Below are 22807 nucleotides of genomic sequence, written 5' to 3'. Positions count from 1 at the left end.
AGAAAAAAAATCTGTAACAGAATTGAATTATATGTTGTTGTGGATTCTGGTGCAGAATTCAACCCTCCCCCATGCCACAGCAAAAAGATTAAATAAAAACGCAACCTAAAACAGTCAATTTAAGCTTGTTTCTGTTGCTTGTGGATTGGTGCAGAGAGCCTAAAGGTGCACCATGGGCTGCAGAAATAGAAATCAAGACTTCTTCTTACAGAAAGAGCACCACAGCGTTATGTTATGTGTAATATCGTAACTCAGTTCCCATCAAGTGAAAAGGTGTGGCATTGTTTACAGAAGAAATCAGCCAGGTTTTATTATCTTTCAATTCACATTAAACTATTCTAAAAATAACATTTTAAATATATCAAAGTCAATGCTTTGTTGTTATATGTATAGGAAAATAATCCAGGTTATGTATCTTTATTATGATTGGGATTGTGTTCTCAAAATAATAATCTGATGAAGATGAAAATTGATTGTCCACTGACAGACAAAAAAAATGTTGCAGTCTTTTACGGGCTTATTTAACTAAAACATGGCCTGGCAGTGACCCTAGAGAGCAGGGATTGATCTAGTGAAGACATGAAATAGTAACACAAATTGTAATATCCTCTTCCAGTGCACACAGCTCAGTCTGCCAGATGAAAACAGCTAAGGTGTTACTGGGGTCATTAAGTGGTGAATGAATCTCCTTTATTAATTATTCATATTTTCTTCGGGTTGTATACCCAAGTGACTTCGATGATGAAAGAATTTGCTTTTTGATCAATAAAAACGCTTTTAGCTTAAAACTAAATGAAACGGCCAATTACAGGCACCGTAAAAAAAAATTGACTTGAGCTTAACATCCAAATTTCTTTCAATACTAAAAATACAAACCAATGCCAAGAGGTTACTGATCTGAAAGGTCTATTTTATATATGTTATAGTACATACTTATTTTAGAATACTCGGCTGATTTTCCTTGTGCAGTTAATCCAAGGTGCAACACAGAAATCATTTCGGCTGAGACCATAAGGACCTGTGGCTGGCCATCAAGGAGCAAATGGATCAGGCATCTGCTGCCAGTACAGGGGATCTATTTAGACCATTTCCCTCTCATAAAAAGTTTTGAAAGGATTCAGACAAAACCTTGGAGAAGAAAATAGTTGGCTGTACAGTACTTTTCCTGCCATAACAAAATCACATCAAATGTCACATCATCAGATGAAAAGGTATTTGTCGTAACCACGATACCTACATGATGAATGGAAGTGAATATGCCAGTGTGAACAGAGCCTTAGGGGCTACAGCCATAAAAAGATTTAGTCTCTCAAAATATCCAGTGGATGCAACTGAGATTGCTTTCTTTTTTTTTATACCGACTAAGGATTCAATACAATCTGTGAGCAAAACTAAACAATCAATACAAATCAATATGGTTTTATCAATACTTTAGATCTGGGTTTAACCAACTGCTGGCCTGACTGCAGTACCTAAAGCTGCCTCTGAAACATTTTAATTCAATATATTGTAAAATCCTAGGACACAAAATGGGAATTTGTTAAAGATATAAGTGCCACAATAAGGGGACAGTAACATGGGGTTCTGTTCTAGGGACAGCATTGAATAAAATCCATGTCTATAGTATGCCACCACCCAAGCACTGCTCCTTCATTATATAAAGCAAGTTGTTAAACCGACATTCAGCAGTGGATGCTATAGTGAACTATCAAGTTTGGTCTAGACTCTATTAATACCACTTCTATATCACTTCTATTTGGGTAATCCAGTTACATTCACATTTATTATATATTGTTCCAATAGAATATTAACACAATATATGTGGCAGACAGAGTGCCTGCAGTATGGGCAAACAGATGCCCTGTGCAGCTCCCTTCTCGGACATCAGAAGGGCTTCTCTGAGCCAATAATTGCCCTAACATTCATGTGCATTGCGGTGGATCACTGCAATATATCTTATTAAAGAATTATGTTTCCTTTTTCAATGGTCAGGTAGCTTTCCACATCCATTACTTTGCTTAGCTCATCTTAGCTAGCTCATAGCAACTGTATCTGAATTCACACTCACACACGAATCTACAGGTTGCTGCTGGATAACAAGTCATTTAATGGTGCTTTCTGAACAGTGGTAGAACATTGTCTTACTAGATATATTAGAGTTATGCATGCAAAGTATAGCCAAAGAAACCGTAGTTTGTGAGTCTCTTAACTTATTCCTCCCTCTCCATAGACTATTGTGTTAAAAACAAAAAAATCGGCCGGTTAAAATATTGAATGTAATATATTTAATGTAATATGATATATTAATAGTGTACACTTATTCACTTCAAACAGTCATTTATAAAAATGTTTGTTATCATTGAATTTATAGTCAGTCTCCTTTAGTACTACAGTATATGCTGTTCTTGTATTCATTTATAGACATGAGCTGTACTTCTGGCTCCTTCCTGGCTTAGAATTGTGCTATAACCTGTGCCAGACACAGGCCACAGCTAGTGCGCAGCACAAGGCAAGAACGCCCTGCTCCAGCCCACAATGCCACCAGGAACAGCAACTTTTGCACCTTTACATGTTCACTTGGCTTGGAGGTGGTGTAAGGGGGGAAGTAGCGCTCTGCCAGGAATTGTGACCATTTCTGGGCTTGTATGCCAGAAAACTAGTGTACAAGCTCTGGTAAATCCCCAGTGTGGTATCTTATGTAATACACTAGTAATTGATGGAAGAAAAGCTAACCTCTTTATAAATATGCACAGCGGTGTCTGCATCATTAGAATAAAAATTACCATGTGAAGAATAGGCACAAGATTGTTAAATATTTTCTTCAATTATAGGACAAATTAACTGAAGTAGCTTCTGTCATTAAAATCGAGGGTTTGCCAGCTCCATTTCAATAATATGTTCTGTGGATTGGCCTACATTTGTCTTACAAGAACCTCGTTGTTGTGGACAGCAATAAGTGTCTGTTCAGAAATAAAGACATGGCGGTCTAATGTTTTTCAGAGGATTCAAAAATATACATATACATATATATATATATATAGAGATATAAATAGAGAAACATCAACCGCTAAGAAGTACAGATTTCTGGTTACTTGTGGTGGGTTCACATCTATATTTTACTGATCGATGGGGGCGTCCGAACTACCATATGGAATAGATGTCAATAAAAAATCCCAGAAAACTCCCTCAACCCCTTCACGACTCCCATACATTTATATACGTCCTATTTGCACATGCCCAATGCAGATAGCAAGCATACATAAAATATAACATGATAGTATCAGACTTAAAACAGTCATATCTCCTGAACCATGGCACCTAGAAAAACAATTCTGTAGATACCCACTGTTAAAGTTACAGTAAAAAGTATGTTTTAAATACAGATCTCAATTCCCAATTGTAACTTTAAGAGTGGATAACTCTGCTTGCGTTTCACCTAGAAAGACAATCCTGATATTACTTTACAGGGGAGATTCTTTTCTCAAGTAGGACTCTAGAATTATATTTCTCTATTCAGGAGATATGAACAGTGCACAAGGTGCTGCAGAAGACACTTTGCAGAAGTACATGCACCCTCTGCCTCTGTACCTGGAAATGGTGACGAATTGACACTGTACATATTGATAACATATTTTGACAAAGGTTGATTTGACAAAATAACATATTTCTTCACATTTTTAGTTAATTGTCTACTGATTCTATAAAATTTTAATTAATAGAATTATTACGTTATAAATAACATAATAGTTATACATTTTTAAGTTTTGTTAATAAGTTAAAGTCTTGAAAAAAACGAATTAAAAATTGATATAGATTATGATAAAGCAGTTCCAAATATCTCATAAATTAGAGAAGCGCAGAGCAGAACTGGAAATTCAGTACCAATGACCCTAGGTTATGAAGGGGTTAAAATATATGAAGTTGAAATAGAAGAAATTCCTAAAAATATGAAGTTAATTAAAAATACTCTTTACCAAAAATATGACAGAATGTGTGATATTCATTCACCCAAAATTATAGAGCAGACAGACAGACACAAACACAAAAATGAAGAGTTCTTCTAAACCCCAATAGAGTTACAGGCAGCCAAATAGTCTTGGTCTAGCAAACTAAACAGAGAAGCAAAGACTGATATTAATAAAAAAATCTGTGTGCTACTAATATTCCCAGACACGTTTATATTAAATTTCATGAATAGCGCAGCATCATTTGATCAACAGCATGTGGCGGAACCAAATACTATGTAGCACATTTGAATTCAATTTAATAGAAGTCTCATTTATTACATGTTTGCGAAGCCCATGCATGAAAAAATAGAAAGCAGAAAAAGAAATTAGGTTTCTATATTGTTGAAGATATTCAAGACTCATCTAGTTGTGCAAATATTGTAATAATATAATTTTAATACCGTCAGCATATATACTTTACATGCTGCATTGTAGTATGGCACTGACAATGCCGCCACCACCACCAATCCTGGGATTTTCATAATCATAATTATAATCTTACTACACTGAGAGTCAACATATTTTCATTGTAATTATTCATTAGGGAGACTCTCCAGTCACATAAATCGTATACTAACCGCCTAGTAACAGGCACAGCAGTAAATTGTGACTTTAACCCTGAGTGTCCAGCATTGTCACACATCAGTAAGGACAAGGGTTGGTATTGTGCATGAGCGATATTCTATGAGGCTTATGTACTAAGGGTCCAAGGAATGCATTTTAGTCTGTTTTTAGGACGTTTTTGTGGATTGCGTCGCTGGGTATTTAGCAGGTGATTGTGTCGCACGCAACTGGATTTTGGTGCAATCGTGCCGGCTTTCATGCAACACAAATCAGGGGCAGGCCGTCAGACGATCCGACGGATTCGGACAAACCGTGGGATTTAACTTAAAAATTGTGTCACAAGACATGCACTTACATACACCGGGAGGAAGATGGTGAACCTTGCGGACCTGTTCGGGGGAAGCAACACATTCAGGAAATTGGGTGCACGATCTTATTGAATCCTAGCACAGTGCATTGTCTTTGGACAATGCACTTTCGGGAACTCCTCCGGACCGGGTATGTAAATGTGTCGCTATGTATTAAAACCACAAGGTTTTAAGCACCCAAGATTTCTTAAAAGAAGATGATCCATTGAGTTTTAAGGGGTATTTGTTACATTTTGCCTCTTGTTTAGCTGTCTTTTCTAATTTTTTTAAATTTATTTTGAACATAATGAAAAATGTTGACTGGCAATTTTTATTTTATTTTTGAATTTTTGCAAAACACTGCATGCACTGGGGATTTTTTGCAAAAGAGTTCTGGATCCAGTTTTAGAAAACCAGTGATTGCTTCCTTTATTATAACATTTTCCAATGCTCAAACAGAGATACAAAGAGGTAACACTGACCAACTAATGGCATAAGGAAAGGCACTTTATAGTGCCAAAAATACGCTGGTAATGACCTCCTTGTATATTTGTTTGTGAATCTAAAACTGTTCTAATAAAGAAACAATTGTTGGTTTTGGAAAGCTAAATCCTTTATGTCTTTCTACCTGCTGATTTGAATCCTTGACAACCAATGGGGTGAGCTGGATAGAAACTTTTTATGATTTTGTTTCCAGCTGTTTTTCACATTCATTTCTGTTTTAAATTAGAATTAAAAAAACAGCAAATACTGTAAATGTTACAATACAAAAAATATGTTCAAAAATGGTACGATTAAAATAACCTGCCTTTTGTTCCCATTTGAAATAACTGTACAGGTAGATTTACATGTATTTTGGTAGCTAGTAGTGCTGAGCAGATCCGAACTGCAATGTTCAGGTCCACGACAAACATTGAGGTGTTACAGGTGGGGGTGAGTGTTTGGGTTTGTTACTGCACCAAATTTTCAGGTTTGGTAAAATACTCTTTTTGCCAGTTTATTTTGATCACCTACTTGATGCTGTCCATCCCCATACATTGTGTGGTAGACTGGCAGGCTGAATTCTGATTGGCTCACGCCAGCACTTCACCCACAATCATTAGATATTTAGAGTCAATGAGACTCGTTCACCCATGTCTAATAACAGTAATTCACTTCACAATGGCTTTTGTGAGAACAATTATTGGTCAAATTTAATACCAACATGTCCAATCCTTCTTTCCCCAATATCTTCCATAGGGCAAGAAGCAGGAAAGAATTAAAAAAGAGACTAAAGCAGAGTGACAACATGGTATAAAAATGTAATGACACTTACCTAAGTTGGAAGAAGCTCTACCCTCTGCTGCACGATCTTTGAGACTTTCAGCGATGGACAGTTGTTGCTCATGATATTGTTTGGCCCTCTCCAAATCCTGCATACAGCGCGCTGCATGACCCAAGCCAGCATAAGCACGCATTTCAATTGACTTTTCAGATAATTCCTGTGCAAGTTCCAGAACATGGTTGTGGTAGGACATTGCCTTGTCAAAGTTTCTCCTGTAGTGAAAGGCACTGCCAAGGTTACTATATGCCCGGGCCTCTTCCCGCTTGTTCCCAAGATCCTTTGCAATCCTTAAATGTTGTTCATGACAATGAACTGCATTCTCAAAGTCCCCCATTGCAATGTAGACAGCTCCCATGTTTCCTAGTTCTCGTGCTTCAGACAGTTCATCTTTGGATTGTTTAGCCAGGATAACGCATTGCTTGTGGCTCGCCAGTGCATTAGGGTAATCACCGATTGCAGTGTAGACATGTCCCAAGCTGCTTAAGGCAGATGATGCTGCCTGTGAAAGTAAGAAAGCACATTTTAGTAAATGATAATGCAACATTTTTGGCAACATACAAATAATATATTCATTGTGGCAAATTCCCAATGAAAAATTAATGGCATAAGCTGCTTAAGAATGGCATCTTTTCTGGAGAATATATATTAAAACCTTCATGTGACCACCATAAAAACATGAAAAAACATGAAGTGATTTATCATAATGGACTACTTTTCTATTTGTATGATATTCTAACATTTGAAAAACAAGTTGTGAAACAGAATGTTTGTAAATGTCTATTGCAAGTCTCAAACTCTTTTCCAACAAAAGTTCTCAAGTTTTAAAATGGTCCCTAATATTGGGGATTTAACAAAAGCTGGTGCATTGTGGCCAAGTCTAAGACTATGGTGTTTAGTCTTAGACTTGGTCACAATGCACCAGCTTTTGTTAAATCCCCAATATTGGGTACCATTGTGAAACCCTCCCACCACACCAGATATATCAGGTGGCTCTGACCTCCTATGTCTGGCATAGAATTGCTATAATCTTCACCTACCCCACGCCAAGCTACTCCACTACCCTGTCAATTGGCTCGAAAAATAATAGTAATTCTTGGCCTTGTGAAAGGAATTACGATTATTTCAAGGCTCGCATTCAAGAAAACTAGTGTTCAAGCCTTGATCAACTTCCACAAGAAGTGTAAAATACCCTGGCTATACATACTGAAGGCTATGTTTTTCATCAGAACCTTTTTCAAGCCTTACACAAACTCTATTTTGTCTGATACACGTTTTGCCAAGCAAGCTTTTGGGAAAGTTATGTAGAGCACCTTCCAACATGAAAACAGCTAATTATTTACTTTAAAACAAACATCACACTACAATGAGCAGTATTGTTATATATTACCTTCTGAAAAAAAATTCCTAACCAAAATAATTTTTGCCTTTAAATACAAATGAAATATAAAACCTAAAACACATTGGTCAATGCAGCGGAAATTTCACCTATTATATCTGCCATCCTATAATTGCAGTTTGCCTGATGCTGGGATATAAAGTAATGCATTGGATGACTTGCCTGTTCAGTAAGAAATTTAATCTGTAAGATACTGCAAAAATGGCCATAAAAAAGATGAATTTCAGAATGAGAAGATGTCTCCAATGAAAGCTTGCAGGGAGGAGAAGATGATCGCTCTTGAGCTTGATTATTATTATTAATAAAAGTATAATATTTCTTCCAGAATTATGTTTTATTATACTCCTAATCCATGGCCCTGTGAAGAGCTTATCTTGCCTTTTTCATGGTTAACAATAAAAATTAAACACTTAAATTAAACTGAAGTAGTGAAAATTATGCATTTTATGTAGAAGCAATGAAGATGTCTCAAGAAAATGAAAGAGAAATAATTATTCAACATAATATTTTCAACATATGAAATAAAGTCCTCTGTGATACCTTCTGATGGACCTCCAAGTGATTTAAACCTTACATTTTAACCAGTAATATTTCCTGTCCAACATCAAATAATCTTATCCTGTTTTTATTTTTATGGATATACATCTTTTTGAAGGTTGGGATCCAAATGGTAATATATTTTATCTTATAGCTAACATTCCATGGATTTAATAAAATTCTATAAAGCCATTCAAAATTAGTATTCTGAATGCATTTTAGGAATAGGAGTATACTTTCCAAACTGTGTAAAAAATCATGTGTCCTCTAAATTTACTTTCCTTCAATAGGTAAAAAAGATTTAATAAGAGACTTCATAATAAAAACATGATAAACAATGATTATCTATAGCAGATATAACAATGACATTTGACAAGAACAATCTTTCTTGAGTGAAAGCTGCCATAAGATTTGCAATAAAGGATTAGTCATGAGATAAATAAGTGACTATGACTACAGTAAATGGTTAGAAAATAGAGCAATTTCAAACACTGTAAGACATTTTTTATCTTCAATGGGCAATGCAGTCTGTTTGCAGATAAATCATAAATGTACTCTAAGTTTTGGATCATCCAGTACAGAGAGCGAGCTTTCCTCCGTCAAACCCCTCATTTCTCCCCAAGAATATTGAAGCAGAAGGTCGCGCATGACCGTTCTGCTCCATTTATAGAGATGAATGGAGCAGAGCAGAATGGTCATGTGTGGCCGTTTGCTCCATTAATCTCATGGAACAAAGAGGGGTCCAACAGCGGTAACTGGGTGGAGGTCTCATCACTGAGACCTTCACCAATCAGCAAGTTAGGCCCTATCATGTGGATAGGGTCTAAGTGGTTTTGTGGAAAACCCCCTCTAATACTAAAACATTCAATCTTCGTCTCATCAGAACACAGAATCATAGTTCTCATAGTCCTCAGTGTGGTTTTTTTTTTGCAAACTGCTTATAGGCTTTCTGTCGGCAGACTCTGCCATAAAGCTCCTACGGTAGAGGGCTGCAGTTGACTTTGTGGAACTTTCTTCAATTTCTCTACTGAATCTCTGGAGCTCTGCCACAGCGATCTTGCGGTTCTTCTTTACCTCTCTTTTCTCATGCTGGCAAAGTTTGGCTTGACGGCCGAGGTAGAATTGTGGTCATCCCACTCTTCTTCCATTTAAGTATTATAAAGGCCACTGTGCTCTCAGGAACCTTGAGTGCTGCATAAATACTTTTGTAACCTTGATGTGTGCACAATTCTGTCTCTGAACTGCTTGGACAGTCCCTTAGACCTCATGATTCTCATGTGCTCTGACATGTACTGCCTTTCCTAACCATCTCAAGGGAGATCAGAAGGAAATAAGTTAACATGTAAGTTAAATATAAGTGTCACAGGTAAGGGTCTGAATCTTGTTTAAAATATTAAAATATATTACATATCTACATTTATATTTTTTTCAGTCAAGAAGGGGTGCAGAGTTTGCATTAATGAGCAAAAAAAAAGAACTTTTTTGTTCTTACCAATTGGCTGCAATGAAACAAAGAATGAAATATTTAGAGGGGCCTGAATACTTCTTTGTACCCACTGCAAATAGCTTTAATTGAAGTTTTATGTACATAGGACCAGCTAAAAGTAATAATTCAGACAATAATCAGAATAAACTATTTAACAGACAGAATAAGCAAATGACAAATCACTATTGTACTGCCCAAATCTATAGGAAACTGGCTTCTGCAATAAAAAAAGAGTTTTTGCTCAATTGTACCCAGGGACAACCTCCAGTTAGCAATCACACTGCAACAGGGATACCTATAAATATTAAAGGCAATTTTTATAATGCACCTCAGCTGAGATTTTCAACACAAAAAGTTTTTATTTGGTGGGTAAGTTATCATTTTTAAATTTGAACTCACCAAATCCTTCCTACTACAGTGGGACAAATTAGAAGTAATATAGATGTGCATCTTACTAAACCTTAATATGCCCGTGATCCCACATAATTCTGATTAAATTGTGGCGTGCCATTATTGGAAGCCATGTTCAGAACAGATCCTTCAAATGCCTTCTGACAAAGCATTGTTTGGAAGTAAATGGAGCCCCTGCAGTTACTGGGCACATGTTCATGATACAGCCTCCAGCACAGAGCAGGCACCTTAAATAAATGATTTGAAAAGACAGTAATGTTCACAGAACACCACAATAACACAAGGAAGGCAATGCTATCCATTAAAAATAACTTGGGAAGATAGAATGGCTGCAATTTCTATTTATGAAAGTCACACCAGAAGCAAAGAACAATAAAGCAACCAATATTGTCCTTGTGTATATATTCCCCCTATGCAAAATAAACAATATGCCAGAAAGACACATAGCATAGTGCTTAGTAGTTAGGAGATGCAATCAATTATAGCAGACTGTATAAAAAACAACTCACAATTTTCTTGTGTAAATCCTGGTGTTTTCTGTTTTTGGAAAGTAAGAGATTAATAAACAAACAATCTTTCTTTTTAAGAAGGAGAGGTAAGAGATTAGCTATAAAATACAATTTATAGCTAATTAGATGCGGAAGTTGGCAAGATACACTACCTGTACCAGCTTCCGAAATTGAAAAACTACACTAGGTTTCCCCGAGGCAATTTAATTACAACATAAAAGCTGACAAATTGTAATGACTTACAGCGCTGTAAAATCAATATTATTTTTGCTTATTTTGGGGTAAAGTGATAGGCTTCTATTTAAATTAAATTATGGCTCAGTAATTTCCAACCTTGCTGTGAGCCTCACAAATACCTCTCCACTTACAAGTGGGAAAAGTCTGCTTAGGTTTTTGGATTTGCAATTTCATTTCAAAGTGTTTAGATCTACAGGGACCTTGAGGTATTTACAAATGTCCTCTCTAATGATAAATTGCACTGTTTATCAAAATTAAACGGATACTGTATCTCAATCAGACAGGCAAAATGCATACAGGAATATTATGATAATAATACAAAATAGTTTGCAATGATATGAAAAGGTTTACCTACAATGTGTCAACACTGTCAAATTCATGATTGTGTTATGTCTGTCCCAACATGATTTGTGATTAGAAGTGTGAACAATGAAAAAGAAAACTAAGTCTATGTGAAATGTCATTATATACCTGTAATGCTTATCATTTGACTCAATACAAATAATTGGGAAAACAAAATCATCATTGTAAATTCTAGCACAGTTTAAGACTTTTAGCTGGTCTAAACTGTGCACCACAATGTGCCATACAGTCTAGGATTATTTTGTAACTGACCATGCCCTTTTGCGAGAAGGCCATGCACCCTTTGAAGACATGTAAAAAAAAAAGTCTAAAGTCTAAAAGCCTTAATACATAAGTTGCACGTCATTTTTTTTTGCCACAGATTATGCAAAAAGTCTTGCCAAATTGGCTTCATAAATTCCTGCCAATATAATTTCTTAATCAGTACTTGGTTAGATACTGGATAATAACAGCAAGCACACCAAAAAATGAAAAATGGGATCTAAAATGCAAATTATACTGAAGCAGATGTATTATGACTGGCTTGTTGTGCACACTCTGGCCTGTCTTTTTAGTATCTGTTTGTCTTAATCCCAGTTGACACCCCCTTGTTTTCAGTTGTCATAAACTGTCTGAAAACCTGTACAGAAAATAACTTGGCATTTTCACCATAGGTTATAAAGGTACACTTAAATACATAAAATAACTGTTATATCAGAGTCTTAGAGAGGAGACAGTCTAAGAAGATGCTGATTTTTTTTATCTAGTTCACTTCTGTCGCCAGTATGTACAGTGCTCTAGTGGTTGGGCTGCTGATTTAATATACCACAACCGATCCTATGCAAGTTTTGTTCTAGTTTGCTGAATGTGGACATGGGGTTTGCTGCTTATTGCAGCAAACACCCACCGCTAAGACTTTGATTGCTGCCGACTAAGTTGCCGTCAGCATTTTAAAGGCCACACGCAGCCATCTTTGTTTAGATTGTTGCTCCACATGATGGCACCAGGGAGCAACAGTCTCGTTTCAGTAGATATATTACAATGTGTGATTTGCACATTGTGACAGATCATGTGGAAAATCCACATATCCTGCCATACTAGGAAACATCTCGTCCCATAAATTTTTGGTCTATCAAAATACAGAAAACAGAACAGAAAATAGTGACCAAATGTCCAAAACTACACTTTTTCGACACTTTTGCAAAAAGTTTACAAAACGCGATCAAAAGATTGCACTGTCCTCAAAATGCTAGCAATGAGAATGTCAGATCATCTTGAAAAAAATGACACCTTACACCGAATGGCTGTAAGTATGAAAAAGTTATTAGCGTCTAAAGATGGCAAAATGAAAAAGAAATATTTAGTACACATGGTTTTTATTTTTTAAAAATGTATTAAAACACTTTTATAAATTTTTAGTGACCTGTGATTATAGTGAACCAAAGAATAAAGTAGAGGTGTTATTTGGAGTGCAAAGGGGACATTGTAAAACCAAGGCCACAAAAAAATGGCGCAAAAGCACTTTTCTTCAGTTTCACCACATTTGTAATTGCCTTCCTGATTCCCAGTACAAGGCAGGTATGGATAAATACCATCACTTAGCAAATGGTATAAATCTTTGCAAATGGGTTGGGTGGGGAGCGAAAGATTAATGAAAAAAAGGCTGTGATGAGATCAGTACAATAAAGGTTTTACATAAACGACAATAGTTTCTAAAATCTGTATTTCCTGTGTTGGGTAGAGTAGGTTATTATCCAACTTTTTTTTCCCTTTTTGAATGCATTTTTTTAAAAATTTCGTTTTATACTAGGAATTACCGGTACACACTGCATGGATACTTATGATTTACATAAACGAAACACCTCACTTTGCGTTAAGACTTCTACTAATGCCATATCCAAACCTGCTAATTTCTGAAAAGCCATCTGTTGGGTTATACATTAGGGAGCAGCATGTTGTGTTTTACCTTTTAATGTAAAATTATAAAGCAGTCCAAGTGTGTGCCTGAAATGTTGTTTAGAAATTATTTTTGTGAATACCTTTCAAGCTCCCACAATGCAGCTTCTGTTATACCCCATACCCCAATGGAAACATATATGAAATTATATTAAATGCATATATTATATATATAATTATATTAAATGCACAGTGCAGCAAAATTGTCTCTACATTACAAAATTCAGAGCACAGACTAATGTTAATAATATTAAATCAAAATTGGTCAAATGCAACAATAGTCTTGTGGACTTCTACAACATATAGTTCCATGTGCATTTCCTAAAATTCAAACACTGTATATTTATCATTGTTTAAAAAATGTAAACATTTTAAAAACCTCCATAAAAAGATCACAAAGCTAAAGAATCAAGTCAATGCCTTAATTTTATGGCGGACATATTCTTAGAATTATAAGAGTAGCAGGTGCTAGAACAGCTCACTAACCTAAAACCAAGTATACCTGTCGGACAAGATACAGTTTTCTGGAAAGTCTAGAATTAGTGAATTTTACGTCTTTGGAACGGAAAGTACTTACGGATTTAGAACAGTCATTTCACGTATTAAAGGATTTTTGTGTCTTCAAGCACAAAATGGAAAGTATATAGCATGAAATTATTTATAACTAGTGATTGTGTAAAACAGATACATTATGTACATTTCATTTATATTCATCCAGCATTCTGGCAAGGGATTAAGTGTTACTGTAATGCATTTCATAACAGCCATGCTGTCAAAATTTTTACCATTTCAGATAAAATATTAACTGGGCCTTATGTAATGTAGACAAAAACTTTCACTTATGTTTGTCAAAGGCGGCTATTTCAATTGACAATAAATGCCATTTTCAATACATTGTATATAGAATATGGAAATGTGCTAGTTCATGGATGCAGCCAAGGATTTAGTCTATATCCTTTTTGTGTTCTATATTATAAAAAAATCTCATATTTACCATAGTTGAGTGCTTCAATGCTGCCACTGAGCATAAAAGAAAAAAGGACATTGCTAATTTTAGAATAACAGTGCTGAACTATCTATTTGTGTTTTAACCTGTTTCTGGGTGATGTATAACATGGCTGCCTGTTTATAATATGGCTGTCTCATAAATTAATTTGTAACATGGTTGTCTGTCTCTAGTTTATTTGCAACATGGTAGTCCATCTCTAGGTGATGTGTAACATGGCAGTCCATCTCTAGGTGATGTGTAACATGGCTGTCCATCTCTAGGTGATGTGTAACATGGCTGTCCATCTCTAAGTGATGTGTAACATGGCTGACCATCTCTAGGTGATGTGTAACATGGATGTCCATCTCTAGGTGATGTGTAACATGTCAGTCCATCTCTAGGTGATGTGTAACATGGCAGTCAATCTCTAGGTGATGTGTAACATGGCAGTCCATCTCTAGGTGATGTGTAACATGGCTGTCCATCTCTAGGTGATGTGTAACATGGCTGTCAATCTCTAGGTGATGTGTAACGTGGCAGTCCATCTCTAGGTCATGTATAACATGGCAGTCCATCTCTAGGTGATGTGTAACATGGCTGCCCATCTCTAGGTGATGTGCAACATGGTAGTCCATCTCTAGGTGATGTGTGACATGGCTGTCCATCTGTAGGTGATGTGTAACATGGCTGTCCATCTCTAGGTGATGTGTAACATGGCTGTCCATCTCTAGGTAATGTGTAACATGGCTGTCCATCTCTAGGTGATGTGTGACATGGCTGTCCATCTCTAGGTGATGTGTAACATGGCTGCCCATCTCTAGGTGATGTGTAACATGGCTGCCCATCTCTAGGTGATGTGTAACATGGCTGTCCATCTCTAGGTGATGTGTAACATGGCAGTCAATCTCTAGGTGATGTGTAACATGGCAGTCCATCTCTAGGTGATGTGTAACATGGCAGTCCATCTCTAGGTGATGTGTAACATGGCAGTCAATCTCTAGATGATGTGTAACATGGCTGTCCATCTCTAGGTGATGTGTAACATGGCAGTCCATCTCTAGGTGATGTGTAACATGGCAGTCCATCTCTAGGTGATGTGTAACATGGCTGTCCATCTCTAGGTGATGTGTAACATGGCAGTCAATCTCTAGGTGATGTGTAACATGGCAGTCCATCTCTAGGTGATGTGTAACATGGCAGTCCATCTCTAGGTGATGTGTAACATGGCTGTCCATCTCTAGGTGATGTGTAACATGGCTGTCCATCTCTAGGTGATGTGTAACATGGCTGTCCATCTCTAGGTGATGTGTAACGTGGCAGTCCATCTCTAGGTCATGTATAACATGGCAGTCCATCTCTAGGTGATGTGTAACATGGCTGCCCATCTCTAGGTGATGTGCAACATGGTAGTCCATCTCTAGGTGATGTGTGACATGGCTGTCCATCTCTAGGTGATGTGTAACATGGCTGTCCATCTCTAGGTGATGGGTAACATGGCTGTCCATCTCTAGGTGATGTGTAACATGGCTGTCCATCTCTAGGTAATGTGTAACATGGCTGTCCATCTCTAGGTGATGTGTGACATGGCTGTCCATCTCTAGGTGATGTGTGACATGGCTGTCCATCTCTAGGTGATGTGTAACATGGCAGTCCATCTCTAGGTGATGTATAACATGGCTGTCCATCTCTAGGTGATGTGTAACATGGCTGTCCATCTCTAGGTGATGTGTAACATGGCTGCCCATCTCTAGGTGATGTGTAACATGGCTGTCCATCTCTAGGTGATGTGTAACATGGCAGTCAATCTCTAGGTGATGTGTAACATGGCAGTCCATCTCTAGGTGATGTGTAACATGGCTGTCCATCTCTAGGTGATGTGTAACATGGCAGTCAATCTCTAGATGATGTGTAACATGGCTGTCCATCTCTAGGTGATGTGTAACATGGCAGTCCATCTCTAGGTGATGTGTAACATGGCAGTCCATCTCTAGGTGATGTGTAACATGGCTGTCCATCTCTAGGTGATGTGTAACATGGCAGTCAATCTCTAGGTGATGTGTAACATGGCAGTCCATCTCTAGGTGATGTGTAACATGGCAGTCAATCTCTAGGTGATGTGTAACATGGCAGTCCATCTCTAGGTGATGTGTAACATGGCTGTCCATCTCTAGGTGATGTGTAACATGGCAGTCCATCTCTAGGTGATGTGTAACATGGCAGTCCATCTCTAGGTGATGTGTAACATGGCAGTTCATCTCTAGGTCATGTATAACATGGCTGTCCATCTCTAGGTGATGTGTAACATGGCTGCCCATCTCTAGGTGATGTGTAACATGGCTGTCCATCTCTAGGTGATGTGTAACGTGGCAGTCCATCTTTAGGTGATGTGTAACATGGCTGTCCATCTCTAGGTGATGTGTAACATGGCAGTCAATCTCTAGGTGATGTGTAACATGGCAGTCCATCTCTAGGTGATGTGTAACATGGCAGTCCATCTCTAGGTGATGTGTAACATGGCTGTCCATCTCTAGGTGATGTGTAACATGGCAGTCCATCTCTAGGTGATGTGTAACATGGCAGTCCATCTCTAGGTGATGTGTAACATGGCTGTCCATCTCTAGGTGATGTGTAACATGGCAGTCCATCTCTAGGTGATGTGTAACATGGCTGTCCATCTCTAGGTGATGTGTAACATGGTAGTCCATCTCTAGGTGATGTGTAACATGGCAGTCCATCTCTAGGTGATGTGTAACATGGCAGTCCATCTCTAGGTGATGTGTAACATGGCTGTCCATCTCTAGGTCATGTATAACATGGCTGTCCATCTCTAGGTGATGTGTAACATGGCTGCCCATCTCTAGGTGATGTGTAACATGGCTGTCCATCTCTAGGTGATGTGTAACGTGGCAGTCCATCTTTAGGTGATGTGTAACATGGCTGTCCATCTCTAGGTGATGTGTAACATGGCAGTCAATCTCTAGGTGATGTGTAACATGGCAGTCCATCTCTAGGTGATGTGTAACATGGCAGTCCATCTCTAGGTGATGTGTAACATGGCTGTCCATCTCTAGGTGATGTGTAACATGGCAGTCCATCTCTAGGTGATGTGTAACATGGCAGTCCATCTCTAGGTGATGTGTAACATGGCTGTCCATCTCTAGGTGATGTGTAACATGGCAGTCCATCTCTAGGTGATGTGTAACATGGCTGTCCATCTCTAGGTGATGTGTAACATGGTAGTCCATCTCTAGGTGATGTGTAACATGGCTGTCCATCTCTAGGTGATGTGTAACATGGCAGTCCATCTCTAGGTGATGTGTAACATGGCAGTCCATCTCTAGGTGATGTGTAACATGGCAGTCCCTAGTTTATTCATAACATGGCTGCCTGTCTCTTGTTTGTGTGTAACATTTAGCCTGATTCTAGATAATTCGTAACACAGCTACTTGTCGCTAGTTTATTTGTAACATAGATGCATGTCTCTATGCGATGTGTAACATGGATGCCTTCCTTTACTTTATTTGTAACATGGCTGTCTCCCACTTTTCTGTCATCCATCCTGCTCTATATATTTCCCATGGGAGTGTTTTTATTTTCTTAATCTACTTGTATACACATAAAATGTCATGTTTCACAACTTTTTCTTTTCTCTTTTTTTGCTATTGTATATTTACAGACAATCACCATTCCTATTTATGCATTTGGATTAAATCTACAGTAACTTACAGGATGAGATCACATTATATACGTCAGTTGGACATCTACATGTTACTCTCAAATGACTCTTCAAATTGATATCCTAAATAGCTTTCTACAGCAATATCTCATTTGATGTATGGATGATCCATAAATTTGTGTTTCAACATAAGATTGTGATTATTAGAGCAAAAAATCTGGAAAACATGCAGGAAAATTTCCAAATGAGTCTGTCAGAAATTGCTAAGAGCATATATTTCAGCTCCAGTTGGTCTGTATTTTAGTGGAAAAAATTATGCCATAATAATCAGTGCATCCCATGAATAATTCATGAGAACAATTTGGTTAACCTCTGTGTCAATGGAGACAGCAATTAAAGCTGGAATGTGTGAAGTGAAGAAATGTATGCATGTAGCTTTAAATAGAACAAGCTAGCCGAAATTAATTGCAATTATTACAATGAAGCAGCTAAATAATCGAAATAGCTCCATCAACTAATTTATGAAATAATTGTAATTAGCTGTTTCAATTAGAAAACACCTATACCATTGGATTTCTCATTTTTCTGCTTTGTTTGCCTACCAGAATAGTTATTTCTATACATAAAGATAATTCTTAGTTATCAATGACAATTCTCTTCATAGGCATTGTGGAAATTTTTATTTTTATTATGAAACATGGGAAATATATGGGAAATTGGTGGATGTTTACAATGATTTCCAATTGCCAGGAGTTGCAGTTTCCAGACCTATAATCATCAGTTAATTCTAAGGGGTGCAGTTTCTTTAAGGGGGTTCTACCAAGTTTTGAACTTATAACTTGAGAAGAGTAAAGCGTTTCGATATAGTGGAATTCAATCTGTACTTCAGGAGAACTTTGGTTTTTAACAAGCTTGAATTTCATTCATGATTTTCCTAAAATGGTGGTTCATACAAGGCTGAATACAGAAATAAAAAGCCTGGGAACACTACATCACAAAATGCCTGATACTGCGCCATCTCCACCATTTGTTTACTGACCGAGCATATGGAGAAACACAAGTTGTCACATAGAATCCAAATTTTCCCTATCTGGACCTGATTACATCATTGTGACTGCTCTCAGCAAGAAGATCCCAGCTTCATGGATCCAGGAAGAACCAATAAAGGAAGAAGCAGCAGCACTCCGGTGAAGTCCAGTGAATCAAGTGTTCTCTTTATTCATCAGAGAAATATTCAATGTTTTGACTCTCAGTCATTACAAGCATAGCGAGAGAGAGGGATGCTGTGTGCAGGGACAGAGTTGGCTCTATGGACAGAGAAAGGATAGATAGGAAGGCTTAAGCTGATAATTATGGGTGTGATAGATCACTTGGTGGATGAAGACAGGCTGTTCGTTCCTGCTGCTACTTAGTAAGTTATAACCTAAGTTAAAAAGTCAGAGAAAGGTTTGTTTGGGGTCTGTATGTCTATCTATGGCAGTCCAATGAAGATGAATAGAGTGTAAGCCTGCAAACTTAAAGGACATCTACAACCAGAATCAAGGATTGTAAACCAAGCACACAGACATGCAGGTGTGTGCCTCCTCTTGTAGGACCTGTTCTTCTTTAAGCTTCTTATGCTCTAAAGAATATGCTTTAAAAAAATATGCAAATCAGCCAAAAGGGGCATCCAGGCTCCATTAACACCTATGGCCCCAGAGCCCCTATAGGCTAATATGCATAATTACAAGCCTTTTCTTTTGTAAAAACAGGGCATAAGAACCTAAAAGAAGGGACGATCCTGCCAGAGGGGGCACGCACCAGCATATATGTATGATTGTTTTACAATCTTTGATTCTGTAGTAGATGTCCTTAACTGCTGGTCTAATTAGTTTAAATCTTTATCACCTATTGGGTAGGTAGGTAAGTTTCAAAATGTATACAAACCTTTAAACATTTATATACATTCAGCTGCAAGCTGATTTACCTCTTTATTCCAAAAGAGTCATTAACTCCAACACATCTTGTAGGAGACACCACTAAGTAATAAATATCAAATGATAGGAGGCAAAGAGAGGCAGCTGCAGATGAAAGTAAGTTTTCTATCCTTCCACAGTGATTAGCTCTGATCACTACTGCTGTATATGTTTCTACATAGTGGATGTCTATAGGAAACATGATAGCAACTAATGTTCACCCAGTACTAGTACTAGTGAGAATTAGAGCCTAAAGTAGATACATGTACATGACATTTTTGATTGGTACTTTCTTTATACTGAAACTCCAAAACCAATGCTTAACATATAGGTTGTAAACCTATCATTTCCGGTATGATTTGGGGCTTTTGGTTGTTGTTGAAATTGCACAAAATATTTTCGTTCTGAAACAACTGAGCAACCTAACCAATGTATGTGTCCATATGTCATTGGAAAAGCTCCTATAGAATTGGTACCAGAGGTGATTAACCCCTTAAGGACGCAGGGTTTTTCCGCTCATTTCTAGCTCTCCAACTTCAAAAATCCATAACTTTTTCATTTTTACGTGTACAGACCTGTGTGAGGGCTTATTTTGTGCGTAAAAAAATTAACTTTCCCGTAATGTTATTTATTTTAACATGCCGTGTACTGAAAAAAAATTCCAAATGTGGAAAAATTGAAAAAAACTGCATGTGGGCTCAGTTTTTCCGACTTTGACTGTGCGCTCCAAATAACACCTCAGCTTTATTCTTTGGTTCGGTGCGATCGTGGTGATACCAAATTTATATAGGTTTTATTGTGTTTTAATACATTTTCAAAAATTAAACGAATGTGTACAAAAAAGAAAAAAACATTTTTGCCATCTTCTGACGCTAATAACTTTTTCATACTTTGGCGCACGGAGATGTGTGAGGGGTCATTTTTTGCGAAATGAGCCGACGTTTTCATTGCTAACATTTTGAGGTCTGTGTGACATTTTGATCATTTTTTATTTCATTTTTTATGTGATGTAAAAAGGTGTAAAAGTCGCATTTCGGACATTTGGGCACCATTTCCCGCCTCGGAGGTCACCCCCGGCCGTAACCGCTTTTATATTTTGATAGATCGGGCATTTACAGCACATTTATTACAATGAGCCACTGGCTCATTGTAACGAATCAGCAGAAGCCAGATAGCCTCGGGTCAAACGAAGACCTGAGGCTACCATGGCAACCGATCGCCGCCCCCCCATTAAGGTTGGGGGCGCGGCGATCGTAATAAAGATGGCCGCGCCCGCGCGCCGCCGTCTTTTAAACGCCGCCGGCAAAGGCGTTAATAGCCGCGATCGGTGCAAGCACTGACCGGGGTTATTAGCGGTGGAGGTTTTCTGCAATATGCAAAAACCCTCACCCTTGTATGAAGAGGACTCAGCCCGTGAGCCCTCTACATACACTCCTTATACCTCTGCGCCGCAGAGCTACCGCACAGAGCGTTAAGGGGTTAACGTGGTCAAATAAAAAAAAAAAAAAAACTAGTTAAAAATAGGTTACATAGTTACAAAGTTTGTACGGTTGAAAAAAGATACATGTCCATAAAGTTCAACCAAGCAAGGGAAGGGATTGGATGAGGAAGGGATTTAGGGGAAACAATTCTATATAACATGACCGTCAATTTTATTACGATGTAAAAAGGCATCTAGACCCTTCTTGAAGCTCTCTGCTGTTCCTACTGTGACCAGCGCCTGAGACAGGCTACTCCACAGATTGACAGTTCTCATAGTAAAAAAGCCCTGTCGCCTCTGATGATTACACCTTGTTTTCTCCAGATGGAGACAGTGCCCCCTTTTCTTTTGATTTGATTTAACCTGGAACAAATTTCCACCATATTTTTTTTGCGAGGATCATTCATATATTTAAATAAATTAATCATGTCCCCTCTTAGTCGTCTTTTTTGTAGACTAAAAGGTTGGACAACAAAATAACAAAATTTACATAGAAACATTTTAAAAGCACCTATATTGTATAGGCTCCAAAGGAGGTAAGCGCCTTGAATTCTTATAGAACATGGCCATGTAAAATGTATGGCGCAGACAATAAATAAAATATTGCGGTCACATTCCAAATTCTACTTATTACTTGGCTGGCAGACATCTTTACGCCTGCCACTGGCAGGTAATAATTCCTGAACCTGAAGGTGACCTCCTGCTTCACAAAGCTGTATAAAGAAGATGAAGTGGGGTATTTCTGTAAAGATGAGATATAGTTATGCATGTATAAACAAAAATAAAACTAACCTTTGTGTCAATTAGATGACATGAATAAAATTAATATACTAATGATGGAAACCTATAGCCTCTTATAGCCTCACATCATCATATTTCTTCTTTAACAACAGAGTTCTTATTAAGAAGCAAATCCCTTAGACCGTTTTGGCCAACACCGAGTAAGTAACCTGCTGATGGCCCTGTTATATCTGTGAGTCATGCGGGAGGTTCCGGCCCACCAATGGATTCATCAGTCCAAGCCTAGTAGTAGTACTGTGTTGAGCCCATGTATAGAGGACACAAGGTATATGACATGGGGCATGGTGCCACTGTGAAGCAGCCCTATTTTCTTCCCGTGACTTAATACTTGCCTCACCATTTTCACCAGTTTCTAAGTAATTTCACACATAAATGCCATCTTCCTAGCAAGGCAGAATTTAGAGTAAATTTTAGCAGACTAGGAAGTCAGAAGTTTGGATGAGACATAACTAGGAGAGACAGGGCCTCATAACAGACTTCTGAATGGATATATGCATATAACACTCATATAAACACACACATTTAAATACCTTTATACATAAACATACATTTCTTCACTCATACACACATTTATACACTTGCACACATATAGAGCATATATACATCACATATACATACAGTGCCATATACAGACATACAGCATGTATGTACACATAGGGGCATATTTACCTCTGCGCCATGCCAGTGCTAGCACTTGCGATTATTTGCCCTGATCCACCACCTTCACGCCAGGGGGGCATAAAGGGGCGTGAAGGGGGGCGCGGCCGGCCGTGCGGAGGGCGCAGCCGGCC

General features: G+C 37.8%; 1 protein-coding gene across 3 annotated transcripts in view; it reads right to left on the bottom strand.

Moving 5' to 3' along the window:
* TTC28 (tetratricopeptide repeat domain 28) overlaps positions 1-22807 on the bottom strand; it is a 365189-nt gene that overhangs the window by 145188 nt on the left and 197194 nt on the right. For all 3 annotated transcript variants that reach the window (XM_072146640.1, XM_072146649.1, XM_072146660.1), the window contains one exon: positions 6234-6741. In XM_072146640.1, the coding sequence (XP_072002741.1) occupies positions 6234-6741 (508 nt within the window). The remainder of the gene's footprint in view (positions 1-6233; positions 6742-22807) is intronic.

This window comes from Engystomops pustulosus, chromosome 1, assembly GCF_040894005.1.
Source record: "Engystomops pustulosus chromosome 1, aEngPut4.maternal, whole genome shotgun sequence".
Lineage (NCBI taxonomy): Eukaryota > Metazoa > Chordata > Amphibia > Anura > Leptodactylidae > Engystomops > Engystomops pustulosus.
This window is presented reverse-complemented; position numbering and strand designations above follow the sequence as displayed.